The sequence below is a fragment of the Borostomias antarcticus genome (assembly GCF_949987555.1).
Source record: "Borostomias antarcticus genome assembly, chromosome: 13".
In the NCBI taxonomy this organism is placed as follows: Eukaryota; Metazoa; Chordata; class Actinopteri; order Stomiiformes; family Stomiidae; genus Borostomias; species Borostomias antarcticus.
In genome coordinates, this window is record NC_140246.1 from 4,166,417 (window position 1) to 4,182,438 (window position 16,022).

At 45.6% G+C, this 16,022-nt stretch overlaps 1 protein-coding gene across 1 annotated transcript; it reads left to right on the forward strand.

Annotated features, from left to right (window-relative positions):
* Nucleotides 1-8,727: 8,727 nt before the first annotated feature.
* Nucleotides 8,728-15,626, forward strand: dera (deoxyribose-phosphate aldolase (putative)). Its single transcript, XM_084447957.1, has 9 exons — nt 8,728-8,886; nt 9,627-9,724; nt 9,988-10,135; nt 10,657-10,752; nt 11,258-11,392; nt 11,812-11,940; nt 13,034-13,146; nt 13,885-14,034; nt 14,867-15,626. Exons 1-9 carry the CDS (start codon nt 8,856-8,858, stop codon nt 14,921-14,923), a joined length of 957 nt encoding a protein of 318 aa, XP_084304083.1. The 5' UTR covers nt 8,728-8,855; the 3' UTR covers nt 14,924-15,626.
* The last annotated feature ends 396 nt before the right edge of the window (nt 15,627-16,022 follow it).

The following is a 16,022-nucleotide window of genomic DNA, read 5'->3' on the forward strand; positions in this document are numbered from 1 at the left end:
GGCTACGCTTGTTGAGATGACCGCATACCTGTGTGAGCTGGCAATGGCATGTTGTCGCTTCGAAAGCACGGCTCTGAAACAGATAGGCTTCATGACTGAGACAAACAAGCCCACAGCATGCAAGGCTAGAATAACACTAAAAAGGGCAAAATGTTGTGGGGCACATCGCTGACACTTATACCATTGAGGTAATAATCATGTTCCATTCTGGAGCTTCATGAACTTTGAATTGTATTTCATAATGGTGTACTTGAGTTCAAAAAAACACCAACCCATGTTTGCATGTTTTACCTCAGTGTTGGTGTGAATGTGTGCGGAAGCCGCTGTTGTTGTGCTTTTAGCTCTGGGAGTCTTAATGAAGTTGATCTTGTATCTTCGTGATATCATGTTCTAGTACAATCGAATACACATTGCTACCTCCAAAGGGCCTCCTGTTACCTCATTTTCAAACTAAATATCTGCTTAAAACTCAGGTGGCCGAGAGAACAGGGAGAACATCTTAAAATTTTATATATATATAGTTTATTTTTGTGGGGGATAAATTTTATAAGACTGTTCTTCTCCGCCTCTCAGCCGCCATTAGGTAAGACTGGACATTTAACTTTTTAAAAGATATTTTCTTACATTATGCAATGTTACATAGTTATATTAGCCGTGAGGGACAGGTTCAGAGACACGATATCATATCGGTTTCCCTATCAAACCCCTCCTTCTGTATAATTTCAAATGTCTTCTCCAGTATCTAACTTTTATTGCTTTCTCTATCCACCTAGTATTGCTGTCTTTGACTACACTTCAAAATGCTTGCTTGATAAACAAAACAAAAAAATTGATATATAGATATCCACAGCCTTATTCAGCACAATAAAATATGGCATCTGTGACCTCTGTACTGTGTTGAGTTTCTGAATTATTTCATCTCTATTTAGTATGGATTTTTTATTTCTACATTTCTACTAGTTCTACCTCAACATAACTGTGGAGACTACTGTACAGTAGTAGTCTTAATATGTTTTACATAAACAACTTCATTCCAGATTAATGACATTGGGAAAAGTATTAAATAACATGGAAATGTCAACAGCTGTCACTTTACAGTACAAACAAGACAGACACCTACTGTACATCGTAGGCTGGGGAACTTATGTCCTCATCATGTTTGTGGTTCGGGGGCCCGTCGAATGTTGTCATGGAAAGGCCTGGGGAAAAGAGAGGAGTGTTCACGCTAGTGGAAAAGAGGGAGGTTAGTAGGAGGGTCTGGGGTTCTGTAGGGTCACTGTAGGCCGCGAGGGACGGACCACCCCTCTCTGTCCATCCTCATTTCCTTCAAGGAGGCTCAAGCTACAGTTCTGGATGGGATTAAGCACACTTGTGAGCATTGTATTGTCTCTGAACTATTGCAGCCCACCCCCCCTCCCGTGTCCACCTCCCATCTTTTCAAACACACTCCCCCTCTCCATAACATCTCTCTATCCCACCTTCCCCGTGCTCTTTCCTCGAGGGGGGGGGGACTCACTTGGGAGACGTGGCCACCTCAGAGCCTCTGACCTATGACCCCGGCTTGGGTCTGCGAATAGCGGCCCGGCCCCACATCAAAGGGCGCCCCCTCTCCGCTCCCTGACAAGCCCCGCCCCCGTCGGTCGTCAGGCAGGCCCCTCTCATGGCCCGTTGTTAGTGCCAGCGCACATCATAAAGCCTTCCACTAATTCCTCCCGATTGACCCACGAAGAGGAGGAGGGAGGGGGGAGCTTCCATTCTGAGTGGGGAGAGGGGAGTCGACTCGGCCTTAAAAGAGGTGGCCCTCTCCGGCTCCCCTTTGACTCCTGAGTGTATTGCTGGGTGAGGTCTAATCCAACTCTCGCCCCCCTTGATAATGGTTCACTACAGTGGGAGGGGCCAGCTAGCTTGAATATGCAGGCACAAATGACAATGAATGGGATTATTTTATAAAGGCTTCAAATATATAGGTAAATATGCAAATGTACTGCATAATACATACACAAAATACACATACAAATGTCGTATGAATATATATATATATATATATATATATATATATATATATATTCAACACTATGAGATGAAAGAATGAAAAAATACATTTCCTAGCCTAAATACAATCTACAGGACAAATTGGATTAGAACGGCAGAACAGCAAATCAAATCTGACTAGAGCACACTACAGTAGTACAGTATGTCTGTCTAACTAGAAAACACACAAGTAGTACAGTATGTCTGTCTAACTAGAAAACACACTACAGTAGTACAGTATGTCTGTCTAACTAGAAAACACACTACAGTAGTACAGTATGTCTGTCTAACTAGAAAACACACAAGTAGTACAGTATGTCTGTCTAACTAGAAAACACACTAGTAGTACAGTATGTCTGTCTTATTAACAGCAGTCATTGTCTTGCCCCTATGCCCCTCGTGGTGGGGGGAGGGGGGGGGGGCTTCAATGATAACAAAGAGGCTGTCCAGACCATCAGTCCCCATTGTACAAAGAATCTGTTTCTCACTGACAAGCAGAAATATTGACAGTAACAGTGAGCAGGGTTTGCGAGAGGCACCCAGTGATAAACATGAAGCCTTCCACTGCCCCTGCTGTAAAAAAATAAATAAATAAAAAGAAGAAAAAACCTCCGGATATCCTCTCAGGAGACGGAAGGAGACAATGACTCCCCTGGCCTCGCCTCCATTTCCCATCACCCCCCAGTCCTGTGCCGGGGACATCGAGGTGTTACGGCTGACCTCCTGTGATTTATTATCTGCTCTGGTGGGTCTGGCGCTATCTACTAAAACTCACTCGACCACTATCCAGTCACTATCATGTAGCTGCTCTGTGATGGATTTTGTTTATTTATTTAATTTAACTGCAAGAGAAAGTCAAACAGCACTTCTTGAGACACCAACGTACTTATGCAGCCCCAAAGTCCTGGAATGACATTCAGTCCAAGTTAAAGCTGGAAGTTCTTCCTTCCCTAAAGGAATTTAAATGCTTGATTTCATTTCTCTATGATACATGTTGTAACTGTTTTTAACTAAGTGCACTGTACATTGTTTTGTTCTATTTTGTTGTACACTCAGCAGCTCTGCAAATGAGGTGGCCTCACCTCAGAGCTCACCTGAGTATAAATAAAGGTTTCAATCAATCAATCAATCAATCAATCAAAACGTCCTACATTTCGGGGCAATGCAGAGGATGTGTAGTGTCACTGAAAGACCTTTATAAAGAATTATGAGTAAGGAAGTTATACGACAACAGAGCACTTCGGAAAATTCCTCCAAATGCTTTATGAATACTTCATCACATGCCGCGGACAGATATACTTTGAATTCTAAAAAGGTCTCGACAGTTAGGATGATGGGGAGCCCCTTGAAAAGTGTGAAATTGCGTTTTACCATATCTATTTCTGATTTCAAAAGCAGGGTTTTTGTTGTCCCTGCATGGTGGGTCAGTGATCTCTGAGTCTCTGAGATCTCTGCTGAGTGTCTGAGAACTGCGAGGCTGGATGATAGCTGGGGCCTCGGCCCTCGCTGGGTCCGTTCACTTCCTGCAGACAAGTGTTTGGATTGGGCCGTCTGGGTGTCTGGGACTGAGGAAGCCCAGAGCTCATCAGCGTTGTCCCCCCCCCCCCCCCCCCCACATCAGGAAGGGGTTAAGGTTACACGTCTGTCTTCTTGACCAGCTTATCATTGAGCATACCCAACAATGCAGCCATGCACGCCACACACACACACACACACACAGGAACGTATAGGAACAACCACACATACACACACATGCTCACACGCATGCTCGCGCGCACACACACGTGTACGTATACAAACACACATATACACACACACACAGGAACGTATAGGAACAACCACACATACACATGCTCACACGCATGCTCGCGCGCACACACACACACACACACACACGTGTACGTATACAAACACACATATACACACACACACACACACACAGAGTGGAATCTAATGTGAAACATGGGATACTGATCTGTCTCCTACCACAGAGAGAGGATACCGCCGCTTCCCTTTCCACTTCCTGTCTTCGCTCGCTCCCTCTTCTCCTTCCTTCCTGGCTGGTGGAAAACGAGGCGTGATGAGGCGAGTCACCTGAGAGACAGGATGGATACCATGACCTGGGGGTCAAATCTCCGGCGACAACACAGAGAAAAAAAGTCTGTAATCCCCACATGTGGAAGTGGACTGTGCACAGTATATATTAAACACTTAGAAATGCAAGCTAGACAGAGTTAACCCCGTTTAGGGCTTTCCCGGGGCGGGATTCGAACCCACGTTCGACAAGCTCTCCCAGTGAGACGGGCGCGCTGACAGTTGCGCCAATAGGGACGTCCCTCTCGGGGGCTAGTTTCACTCAGTTACACTTGGTCTATTTCTTAACACCCAAAGTAGCCAAACTGTGACTGAACAGAGGGGACTACAGCACACTATATCTACTATCAGCGCAGCGTATCGGATAAATATCAATAGCGCAATAAAACTCGCCAGGTGAGTATTGCCCCCCCCCCCCCCACACTCTCTTCCTGGTCCTTAACTTGATCCCAGATGAGTTGTCCAGCCTACCTATTCACCTACCAGTATGAGTCAGGTGACATGAGAGACATTCTCCAGTCTATTCTCCATCTCCGGTCTATTCTCCATCTCCGGTTTCGACTCTGAGTCAAACTCCACGATGTGAGCTAGGTGTGTGTGTGTGTGTGTGTGTGTGTGCGTGTGTGTGTGTGTGAATGGGAGGGAGAGTGGGCGTGTGGCACATTGGTGGCCCAGTGTCTCTCTTGACTGGGGCTGTTTACCCCTTGAGTGACAGTGGGTCAGTGAGTCACTCACACAAGAGAGCGCTCGTTGGCCGCGGCGTGACTCAGGGCGCTGTCACCGGGAGCCAAGCGGGGAGGCGGGAAACACAGTCATCGAAGAGCGATTCCCCCTCGCTACGCTCCCTCTCTGTGCGCTGCCGTGAGTCATTTTGGTTTCAGTTTGCCCCTTGCTTCCTTCCCTCCTCCCATGCCCTCCCCTCCCCGCTCCTCCCTGGCTTTGTAAATGACCTCATTTTAATGAAGCACAGACTTGGTGGGTAGACGGGACCGCACTGTCAGGAACCTCCTTCTCCAGTTGGTGCATAAATCCAACCCCTAAGTGGAGCGACTCTGTGCCGTTCACATTTTCTGTTGGAATCAAAGACATTGGCTCGCTTGCTATTTACAGATGCGACCTACAGATTATCTGGCAGTAAGATGAGTCAAAGGAGCATTTCGTACGGGATGTCGGTTACAAGATAGCCTACTCACTTGCAGCTACACAAATAACCACCCAACCAAAATGCATGCCCTTTACCGATTTAAAAGGAGTGAGACAGACTGGTTTTAGGAGGATTAGACAGCCTAAAACTACCCCTGGTACAGGTCGGGCACCGGGTCTAGCCTATATCTTTCCATCAAAATGTGATGGAAACCTCAATCAGGTTGGTAGTAGGATCACGGGTAGGCTATCGCAGGTAGGCTATCACAGGTAGGCTATCACAGGTAGGCTATCACAGGTAGGCTATCACAGGTAGGCTATCACAGGTAGGCCATCCCGTGACAAAACACTGAAACGGGACAAGGCAGTAGGCTACAGGGAGAGATTTTGTAGAACAGCCTTTCTATCCATGAAAAAGATTTTGATCAATGAGAGGTCATCCACGGACACGACATTAGGCTATGCGAGGGGAGGGTTCTTTGAAAAGCAAATGTCTACGTGGCTGCATTCAGATTCATATTACAGCGAACAAAAATGACATATTGTTAAACTTTTGGTGATATGAAGAATTAGACTACTAGGCTACTCCTAGCACATTGGCCTACCTGAGGAGTCAATGGCCTGGCCATGGTGTAGGTAATTTACCGTCATGGCGCTGAGATTAGGCTACTTCTTCTGACAAAGGAAGGGAAATATATGTTTCATTTAACTTTGATACCGACCGACTTGCTAATGTGATACGCTTAATCAAAAGTCAACCGTGCGCAGAGAATTGCAATTCCCTAGTCGCCGCCCGCAATTAGTCGTATAATTCTCTGCTAGGCTAATACAAGCCTAGTTTACTAGAGTAGGCTTAATTAAGCCAGTGGACTATCTACATAATACATGTTCTTTGTTGTTCAATGTGCAATGTGTTTGGTGTTCAATGTGTAATGTGTAGCCTAAACACTGTTGTTCAATTGCATAATAAATTGCCGTTTTAAAAAAGATTAGTTGAGAATAGCTTTAGAAGGAGATGACTGTATAGTTTAAGCTCAACATTTGGTATTATACTGGCATCTAGTGGGCAGTCAGGAGTACTGACACTGTTGAGTTAAATAGGCCCAAGCCCTCTCATGATGCAGCCTACTGTAGTAGTAGTAGTAGTAGTAGTAGTTGTAGTAGTAATTTATTGATTTCATTTATTGAAATTGAACAGTTACAACACCGAAAGACAACAAAGTAACACAATCAGAGAAATTTACAATAGATGCAAAATATGCAGAAATCCATATAAGCGTGCAAACAAGTATAGTCAGAATCAGATTTATTTTAGCCAGGTAGGTCTTCACATATACTAGGAATTTGTTCTGGACTGTTGGTGCATACAATAAATAGACACCTGAACAAGACAGGACAGCGCAAAGACAGTGAAAATGACAGGACAGTGCAAAATATGTAATAGCACAAGAAGTAAAGGGCAAATACAATTTGCAATGTGTAAATATACAATATATGTATATAGTATAAACTGCATTTTATGGCGAGAAGTTTTCAATCGTGATGAGCCGCAGCCTTCTGCCAGAGGGGAGAGGCTCAAAGCTCGTTTCCGGGTGAGAGGGGTCGGCCACAATCTTCCTCGCCCTCTTCAAGACCCTGGGGATGGCAGGGTGCAGCCAATAACCCTCTCAGTGGAGCGGATGATGCGCTGCAGTCTGGCCTGGTCTTTGGCAGTGGCAGCAGAGAAACAGGTGGTGATGCAGGAGGTGAGGATGGACTCGATGATGGAGGTGTTGAAGAGTACCATCGTTGTATTTTCTTCAGCTGCCTCATCTGTATTTCCTGAAAATTAATTTTGAAGGCTGCCCTGGTAACCATGGTAGCTGGACAAATCGACTTTGCTACCGTTAACGTAAGCTATAACAGTAGGCCTACATTATGAAAACATGTACTGTATAAGGTGTGCAAGAAAAAAAAGTACATGTCCTTTCCAAGGAGACTTAGCTCCCCCCAAGCTGACTCAGGCCCATAGTGTCCAGCCAGTTAGGGAAGGCATTGAACAGTCTGATAGCAGCCCTGTGGAAGGATCAGTCTGCTACTGAAGGTGCTTCTCTGCCTGACCAGAGTGTCATGTGGATGGTGGTAGACATTGTCCATGATGGCCAGCAGTTTTAGATATTGACATGATCTGTCAATATTTTAATATTATTTCATTTTGGAATTCACTTGCGGATAGATTGTTCTAAGATATGTTCTGCAGTTTTACTCAGCTGGCTTGAGTAATACGATTTGAGTTTCAAATTGATCGGGTGTAAACTTTGGAAGTTCGGACCACACACAAACACCCTCCTGTACTGATTTGAATACCACAGAATCAGAAACAGAAAAGCAGGGTCGAAGAAATGAGAGGCAGACAAACATTCTACACAACTCTTTTTTTATAGGATTTCAAAGAGACTTATAAAACATTACAAGGTCTCCCAAACGTATGGCTGCATAATATTGTGGAAGGCTTCCATGGTTACAGAGGTGGTGGTGAACGGTTTTGGCCGAGGAGTAGAGCTTCCAAGCCACAGTTTGCATGCACCCCTCTGCATAACTCTGCAACAATTACTAAAGTCACGTCAGAGCTCACATGCTTGACAGCTAAAATGCAGAAAGACAGCTTGTCCACCCACCGGCCATATCAGTCAGGATCTGAGGGGAAAAAAACAACAAAAAAGACCTCTCCAGTGTGTTTGTTAGGGATTGTGTGCCACCAGGCCTATGGAAAGTATTGTTGCATTATATAGGACCATATTCCATACTTTGGAGTTCAGAGTGTATTATCTAATCCAGATGAATAAAAAGATATAACAAAGGATTACCATGGATATATGCTGGAGTCCGTCCCACTGCACACATATGGTCAAACTGTCATCAGCGAGCTCTCTGGCTTCAGTCCTCTTCGTCACTGTAATGAGACATTTCTGTTGCCGCAATAAAGGGACGTTCAGTCTCTGATCCATCTGAAGGCTAGGCCTGGGTTTTGTCCATAGAGTGTACGTACATCACCTGTACTGCTTCTGGGTGGCCTGCAGGCCCCGTGTGCTCAAAAGAGATGATGTGTTAGAGAAGTCTCAACTTGTGTAGTAACCTAGTCTGGGGAAAAGTTTGATTTGGGCAGTGGCACACAGACGGTACGTGACACCAACAGCATACCATAGGATATTTAGGAGCATTTAATGATTATAATAGGCCTATAGCTTTCTCTGAATAATTTCAGGAAAGACTAGGGAACACACAGGGCCTAGATAAAAGAAATATCAGCGCAAATCCTGATGAAATGAATAATACTGACTGATACAATACATATATCTATTTTTAAACCCAAAACCTGTCAATCATAACATCTTCTGACGCCCCTCTCAGAGCTGAACCCTGATTGGTGGATTCAGAGGGGCGGTGACAGACAGTAGGAAGTGACAGTATAGAGTCAGAAGGAAGGAGAGGTCTATGAACTGTGAGCAGAGCAATTTGTGTAACTAATGCTAGTATTTGCTGGGGTGAAAAGCTCGTCATACCTGTATAGTTAGCTACCTCTACGTTTACGAGCAACGCTGTTCACCATGTCCGCAAGAAATCCGGGAATGGACCTCGGTAAGATTAGCTTTCACGTCGCCTGAATCAAATGTAAATTACCTAACGGGACAATTTAGCACATGCAGATTGCTACAGTAGCTACATAGCTTGTAGTTACCAGTATTGCAAATGTAGCTAGCTATCTTCTGTAGATAGGTGGCCTTATGGGTTTATTTGAATGGTCTTACCACCACTGCACGCATGTTTTTTATAACATGACATAACGATTCACTAGAATGCATTAGGAGAACCGCTCTCTCTCACGTGGTTCTAACGTTAAACAATAACTTCGGTGCACACATAACGTACCAGCTTGTTAATGTGTAGCCTACCAACCAGATAACTTGCAGAAATATGTAAAGTGCTACCAGTGCCGTATCCTAACACTGAAACAGTACATTTCTGAGACATTTCCCCATATTATTGTGTGGACTATTGGCCATCAGTCAGACATGATTCTGGTTAACATGTTGCACATGACATGACTGCCTGCAAAGCCTGGGTGAGTCATGTGATGATGTGACTGCAAGAATCCCAGTGATTCTGAGAATGCACTGGTAGCAGGACAGCATGCTCTGCAGCGACAAACGTGTGTGTGTGTGTGTGTGTGTGTGTGTGTGTGTGTGTGTGTGTGTGGGGGGGGGGGGGCACTGTAAACTTCTTGAGACCAATCACAATCAGAGGGTGACTTTTGAGACTTATCTCAAAAGCCTACAGCTGTGGAGCCAGACTAGCATAACCCTAACCCGTCTCTGCAGACCTAGAGTGGGTGTCCAAGGTCCGAGTGAACACCCAGGCGGTTCTGAAGAGGGCCCAGCAAATCCAAGGACGTAAGCTGGCCAAGAAACAGTGGCAGGTACCGGAGGAGGGTCTCAATTCCCAGTCTCTTATGGTCAACTCCTTCTAACACCAGGGGTATTCCGGAAAGCAGGATTAGTGAAAAAAGAGTTTGCTAATTCTGAGATTAAATCTCAGGGTTTGCAAATTTTAGTTAGGCTCTAGTCTTTCTCTCCAATACTGACAACAAACAAACAAACAAACAGTCAACAGGAAGCGCCACAGTAGGAGATGCCCTATCATCGGTCACATCACCCAGTGTCCCTCTCTCTGTCCCTATAGGCTGCTTGGTTGCTAAAGGCGGTGACATGCATCGACCTGACGACCCTCGCCGGCGACGACACGCCTTCCAACGTCCACCGGCTGTGCCTGAAAGCCACGCAGCCTGTCCGCCATGACCTGCTGAAGAGCATGGACATGCATGACAAAGGTCTGCGTCTCGTCACTTTGCTAGTAGTAGGCACAGCGGTCAGGAATCTGTGCTACTCTTCTTCAGCCTGCTTGTGGGATTTGCTAAGACATTTAGCAAAATTCTGTGTTCACTTTTCAAAAAGTTACATGCATTCAACCCCTACAGGACAAACTTCTCCTGAAGGTACCTGCACACTGCCCCAACCAACGCCAACCAACCAATGGCAACCAACGCCAACCAACCAATGGCAACCAACGCCAACCAACCAATGGCAACCAACGTCAACCAACTCCACAACACCCAACATTCTAAAATTGGCAGTTGCTGTTAGAATGTTGGACGTTTTAAAATTCAGCTGCAAAATCCATCCAACCAATGCCAACAGTGACCAACAAACATGGCACACCGATCCAACGTTGGTGTTTGGTTGGCATTGGTCGCGGCAGCGCAGTGCCGACACCTTTAAATTGCACGTGCTGTGCTCCTCACTGAAATGTTGTCCAGTGAAGTGTTTTAACTAAAGGTCGTCTTCTCTCCAGATGTGACCACCGCTGCAGTGTGTGTGTACCCATCCCGCGTGGCTGACGCTGTCAAAGCCCTGAAACACGCCAACTCAAGCCTTCCTGTAGCTTCCGGTAAAAGACTGGCACAATTACGCCTCTTTACACAGGGTTCCCTTCTCACAGGGTTCCCACGGCTCATGGCATTTCTGGAATATCATGGAATTTTAAAAAGTAATTTCCAGACATGGAAAGTCAGGAGGCCAAGTCATGGAATATCAGGGAATTTTGTTTGTAGCATCTTTAAATGTTATCAAAATGTAATATGTTCCATGCGGTATTTGTCTTTATTGGGTTATTTCACACTTTTTCCATATTGCATGAGTAGTTGTTATGGATACTTGAATTTTCAGAGCCCATTTGTTCCCTTCCGGCACGTCAACAGTTTTCCTGTTGATTACAGGTCATGGAAATTCAGCTTTTTAGTCATTGGAAGTCAGGGAAAAGTCAGGGAATTTGACTTGGAGTGGGAACCCTGTTTACAAACCAAACCAGAGCTAAACCTGTTTGAGCAAAATAATTGTTTTAGGTGAGTGTTTTATGTACAGTATGAACACTACCCACAATGCTCCTCTCCCAGTGGCCACCGGTTTCCCTGCGGGCCAGACGCCCCTGAAGACCCGTCTGGAGGAAGTCCGCATGGCGGTGGAGGACGGCGCCACAGAGATAGACATCGTCATCAACAGGACGCTGGCTCTCACGGGACAGTGGGAAGGTATGTGCAGTGCCCTGTCCTCTCCTCACCCCGCAGAAGAACAGATCGGCGGTCATTTCCTCATTTCTAGTCTGTTCCGGTAACAGACCCGGAACCAGAAAGCTGATGTTCATCACATCACTGACTAATGTTCAGGAGTACACACACTTGTGATCTCACGATTTGTTTCTATTCTTAGGGTCACGATTCGATTTCAAATCAGTTATAACTGATTCAATTAGAGTTTTTCCATTAATAAAATATATACAGTGTATACAGTATTTTTTTTAACGGAAAAAATAAAAGTTTATTGGGAATTTGTAAATCGATTTGATAATCGTCAATAATAGAATTGCGATTCTTGCATTACATACGATACATTTTTTCCACCACCCCTAATGCCTGTGGTGTGACACGAGAGTATTTGTGTTTCCCCACAGCTGTGTATGATGAGATCCGGCAGTTCAGGGACGCGTGTGGAGACGCCCACATGAAGAGCATCCTGGCCATCGGAGAGCTGGGCACCTTCACCAACGTCTACAAGGCCAGCCTGGTGGCCATGATGGCTGGTGAGTCGGCCTGTCCTGTCCTCTCTTCAGTAATACCCCGGCTCACCAGTCTTCAGTTGCTGCTTCAAGTTTGCTCTAGATGTTTTGCCAAAAAATTGCAGTGTATGGTTTTCTCCAGTGTGTGGTGCTATTGCTCAGGTTTCGTTCTCTTTCCTCTTGGCAGTCTAACTGATGAACACCCTCTCTCTCTCACACACTCACACACACACACACACACACACACACACACACACACACTACGCTTAACTAGCCATCACATAATAAGCCGATTATGGTACCAAATTGTCAGCGGGCCCGATAGAGATCATTATTAAAATGCATTGCTTTTGTCGCTGCACTGGCTCCTTAATCTCCCCTTGTTCCTATGAATTGCGTATGAGATTCCTGAAATTGAATGATAATATCACCTATTAATCTACGATGCCGGCTATTTTACCCGGCTCTCCCCTCTGCAGTATCCCCCCCCTGCCCACGCAAATGAATAGAGCTTCATTACCGCCACTCGCATTTAATAACCGTTATCCATTATCTAGTAATTAAGACTCTGCATAGCGAATCTTAAGGATTATGCCAGTTTGAGGGAGAGAGGGAGAGAGAGAGAAAAAAACCTGACTGGAAAAATACATAGAACATGTCTTTAATGAACTGTAAAATGTTCATCTTCGGTAATGAACAGTCATTATACACCAGGGAGGCAGAAGGGGGTGACGATTTTTTACCAGTCCACAGTTTGTGGTTAATCCATTAAAAGCGCCATTCCATCGTCTATTTTTATCAAGAAAGCTGATAAAGCGTAATTGCTTTTGAAGGAAGGGGAAAGGGGGGAAAGTGAAGGTTTTTATTGATGAACCCGGCGCCCGCCCCTCTGTCAGCCTGGCGCACCCGGCCATGGCCACCCCGGGGCCTCGGGAGTAACGCCCCCAACGTCTCTCCTGCCGGCGCCGTCTCCCGACGCGCAGAAACTCCCATATTCTGCTTTCTAACGTCCTGTCTCCCGCGCTGGAAAAACTCCTCTCTTAACTGTCGGCACCTTGAGAAACTCGGGAGGAGGCGTGTGACAGACTTGTCACCACGGTCCCTTTTCAACCGTCAGGGTCGGACTTCATCAAGACGTCAACCGGCAAGGAGTCCGTCAATGCCACTTACCCCGTTGCCATAGTGATGGTGAGGGCCATCCGTGACTACTTCCTGCGTACCGGCCATAAGGTAGAGTACCGTTCATATGAGTCATGCACACACACACACACGTGACCCCGGGGTGGACAGCATTCAATGGGGAGCGTGTGTGTGTGTGTGCGTGCGTGTGTGCGTGCACGTAGGTGTGAAGAGATGTTAAATGAATTGAAGTTCTCCCTAGCAGGGGTCAGCTATGAATAGGTGGAGGAATAACCCTGTCATTCCACTGGCGGGGAGAGAGAGAGACAGAAAGAGAGAGACAGAAAGAGAGAGAGAGACAGACAACAGACAGACAGACAGACAGAGAAAGAGAGACAGGAAGCAAGAGAGAGACAGGAAAGAGATGGAGAGAGATAGAGAGAAAGGAAGCAAGAGAGAGATGGGAAGTGAGACAGAGAGACATAGCCTAGATAGAGTTGTTTTATTTTGTGTCCTTATTTTTCTAGACTCACTATTCAGTCACTCATTCCTATTTGATACATTCGGTGTGCGTGCGTGCGTGTGTGTGTGTGTGTGTGTGTGTGTAACCCATCTGCTCCAGCATGCCCAGGGTGAGATTAGAACCCGGGTCTCCCGCTCGGGGAGGCAGACACATTGACAGTTGCGCCAATAGTCACTTGGAGGGGCTGCCAGCGCTCCTTTGAGGAGAGAATTTCACCAGCTACTCTCACGTTTCACTTGGTTACATGTGTGTGTACGCGTGTGTTTGCGTGTGTGTGTGTGTGTGTGTGTTTGCGTGTGTGCGTGCGTGTGTGCCCTCGACCCTAGGTGGGCTTCAAGCCTGCAGGGGGCATCCGCACGGCCAAGGAGTCCCTGGTGTGGCTGGTCCTGATGAAGGAGGAGTTGGGAGACGAGTGGCTGAGCCCACACCTCTTCCGCCTGGGGGCAAGCAGCCTGCTGGCTGACATAGAGAGACAGGTAGGCTAACCACACGCTGGAACAAACATACACACGCGCAGGAAACACACACACACGCTGAAACAAACACACACACACACGCTGAAACACACACACACGCGCGCAGGAAACACACACACACGCTGAAACAAACACACGCACACACACACGCACGCACGCAGGAAACACACACACGCTGAAACACACACACACACACACTCTGGAACACACGCGCTGGAACAAACACACACACACACGCACGCAGGAAACACACGCAGAAACAAACACACACGCACACACACACACGCTGGAACACACACACACACGTGCTGGAACACACATACACACACGTGCTGGAACACGCATACACACACACACACACGCAGGAACACACGCTGGAACACACACATACACGCTGGAACACACACACGTATGCAGCCGCACACACACGTTGGAACACACGCTTTCAGCTGCACGCACAGACACACACACACTGGCACGAGCAGCCTCACATGCAGAGGTATACACACATGCGCACGCACACACACACACACACACACTGGTATACAGATGCACAAACTCAACACGCACTCAGCACATCGTCACTCTATATAATTTTATAAAATTATTGTTTTTCACACATTTAAATGAACGCTTTCGCAAAATAAAATGCATATAGAACAGGGGCCCTTTTAGCACAAGCCTCATAATGTAGTCAATCATTTCTAATTGGCTCATTTTAGTGTTAGCAGTGTGTTTGTTGAGTAGCTGTTGAGGTTCATGACAGTGGTTGGTATTAGTCATCATTTTTATTTCACTGCTTTGCCTAACTTTATTTCACTGCTTTGCCTAGATCTACCACTACGTGACTGGACACTATGCAGCCTATCACGAGCTCCCCATGGCCTGAAACCCTGCCCCCTTCAACAACTGAACAACATCAACCAAATAAACTCATCAAATCGGCCTGTCACTGCTCAAATGACAATGTTACACACACACACACACACACACACACACTCGGGGCAACCTCCACCCATAACGCACTTAAAAGTATTACTTATTACCAGGCTCATGAATTTAAGAATTTTAACTTATCATCTGGTATTATGACCAAATTAAGTGAAGGAAAAACTGATTCAGGTTTTACACACACACACACACACACATACCTTCCGATGGATTTACGTATTTTCATATTTCACTTAACTTTTGTGCCTTGCTGTAATAAGCCATTATGTTTTCAACCTGCCAGTTGTCATTCTATCAGAGCGAAAGAAATACTGTATGAAATCATGCCTCTAATGATTGTCCTTGATGAGCAAGACAGAAACTAATGTCTGACAAAGAATGGAGAGATGTTTTTAGAATAATATATATATATATATACGTATGGTATTCATACTTTGTTTTTGTTAAATCTAAATCACTTATTTGGTTAAAATGTTAGGAAAATATCTGTCTTAAGGATGAGAAATTAATAAAGAACACAGTCACACATTCTCTCTGCATGGATTTTAATTTAGGGACTCTTCATGTACTGTAGTTTAAATGATGGCCATTGTTATGGTGCGTGCGTGCGTGCGTGTGTGCGTGCTCGCGCGCGGAGCAAAACACAGTAACTTACAAAACTGCTGTGGAATTATTACATTAATGTCCTTTTTTTTTCTTTTTTTTTGAAGGAAGTAGATAAAAATACATGCTATCACTGGTGTCTCAGTCTTTTTGTAGGCAGCCAGATGAGGCCCACAGCCTTCCTTCCCTAAGACGTATAGCCTCTGACCATGACCTGTTACTAGATCTGCAATATACTGACTGAACAGATCTGAGATGGGAAGGTTCATTCAGCTCTACCCTGCCCTTGGCTTGCCAGAGGAATATGTTAGTGCCCTTCCTTTGGTCTAATTTCATTAGCAGGAGGCTCTGTGAGGAGAGCGGCTGTTGGGGATTAATTAGGGGTTAAGTGAGTTTAAATGATCTGATTGAACAGCTCACGAATTCGAGGCTTC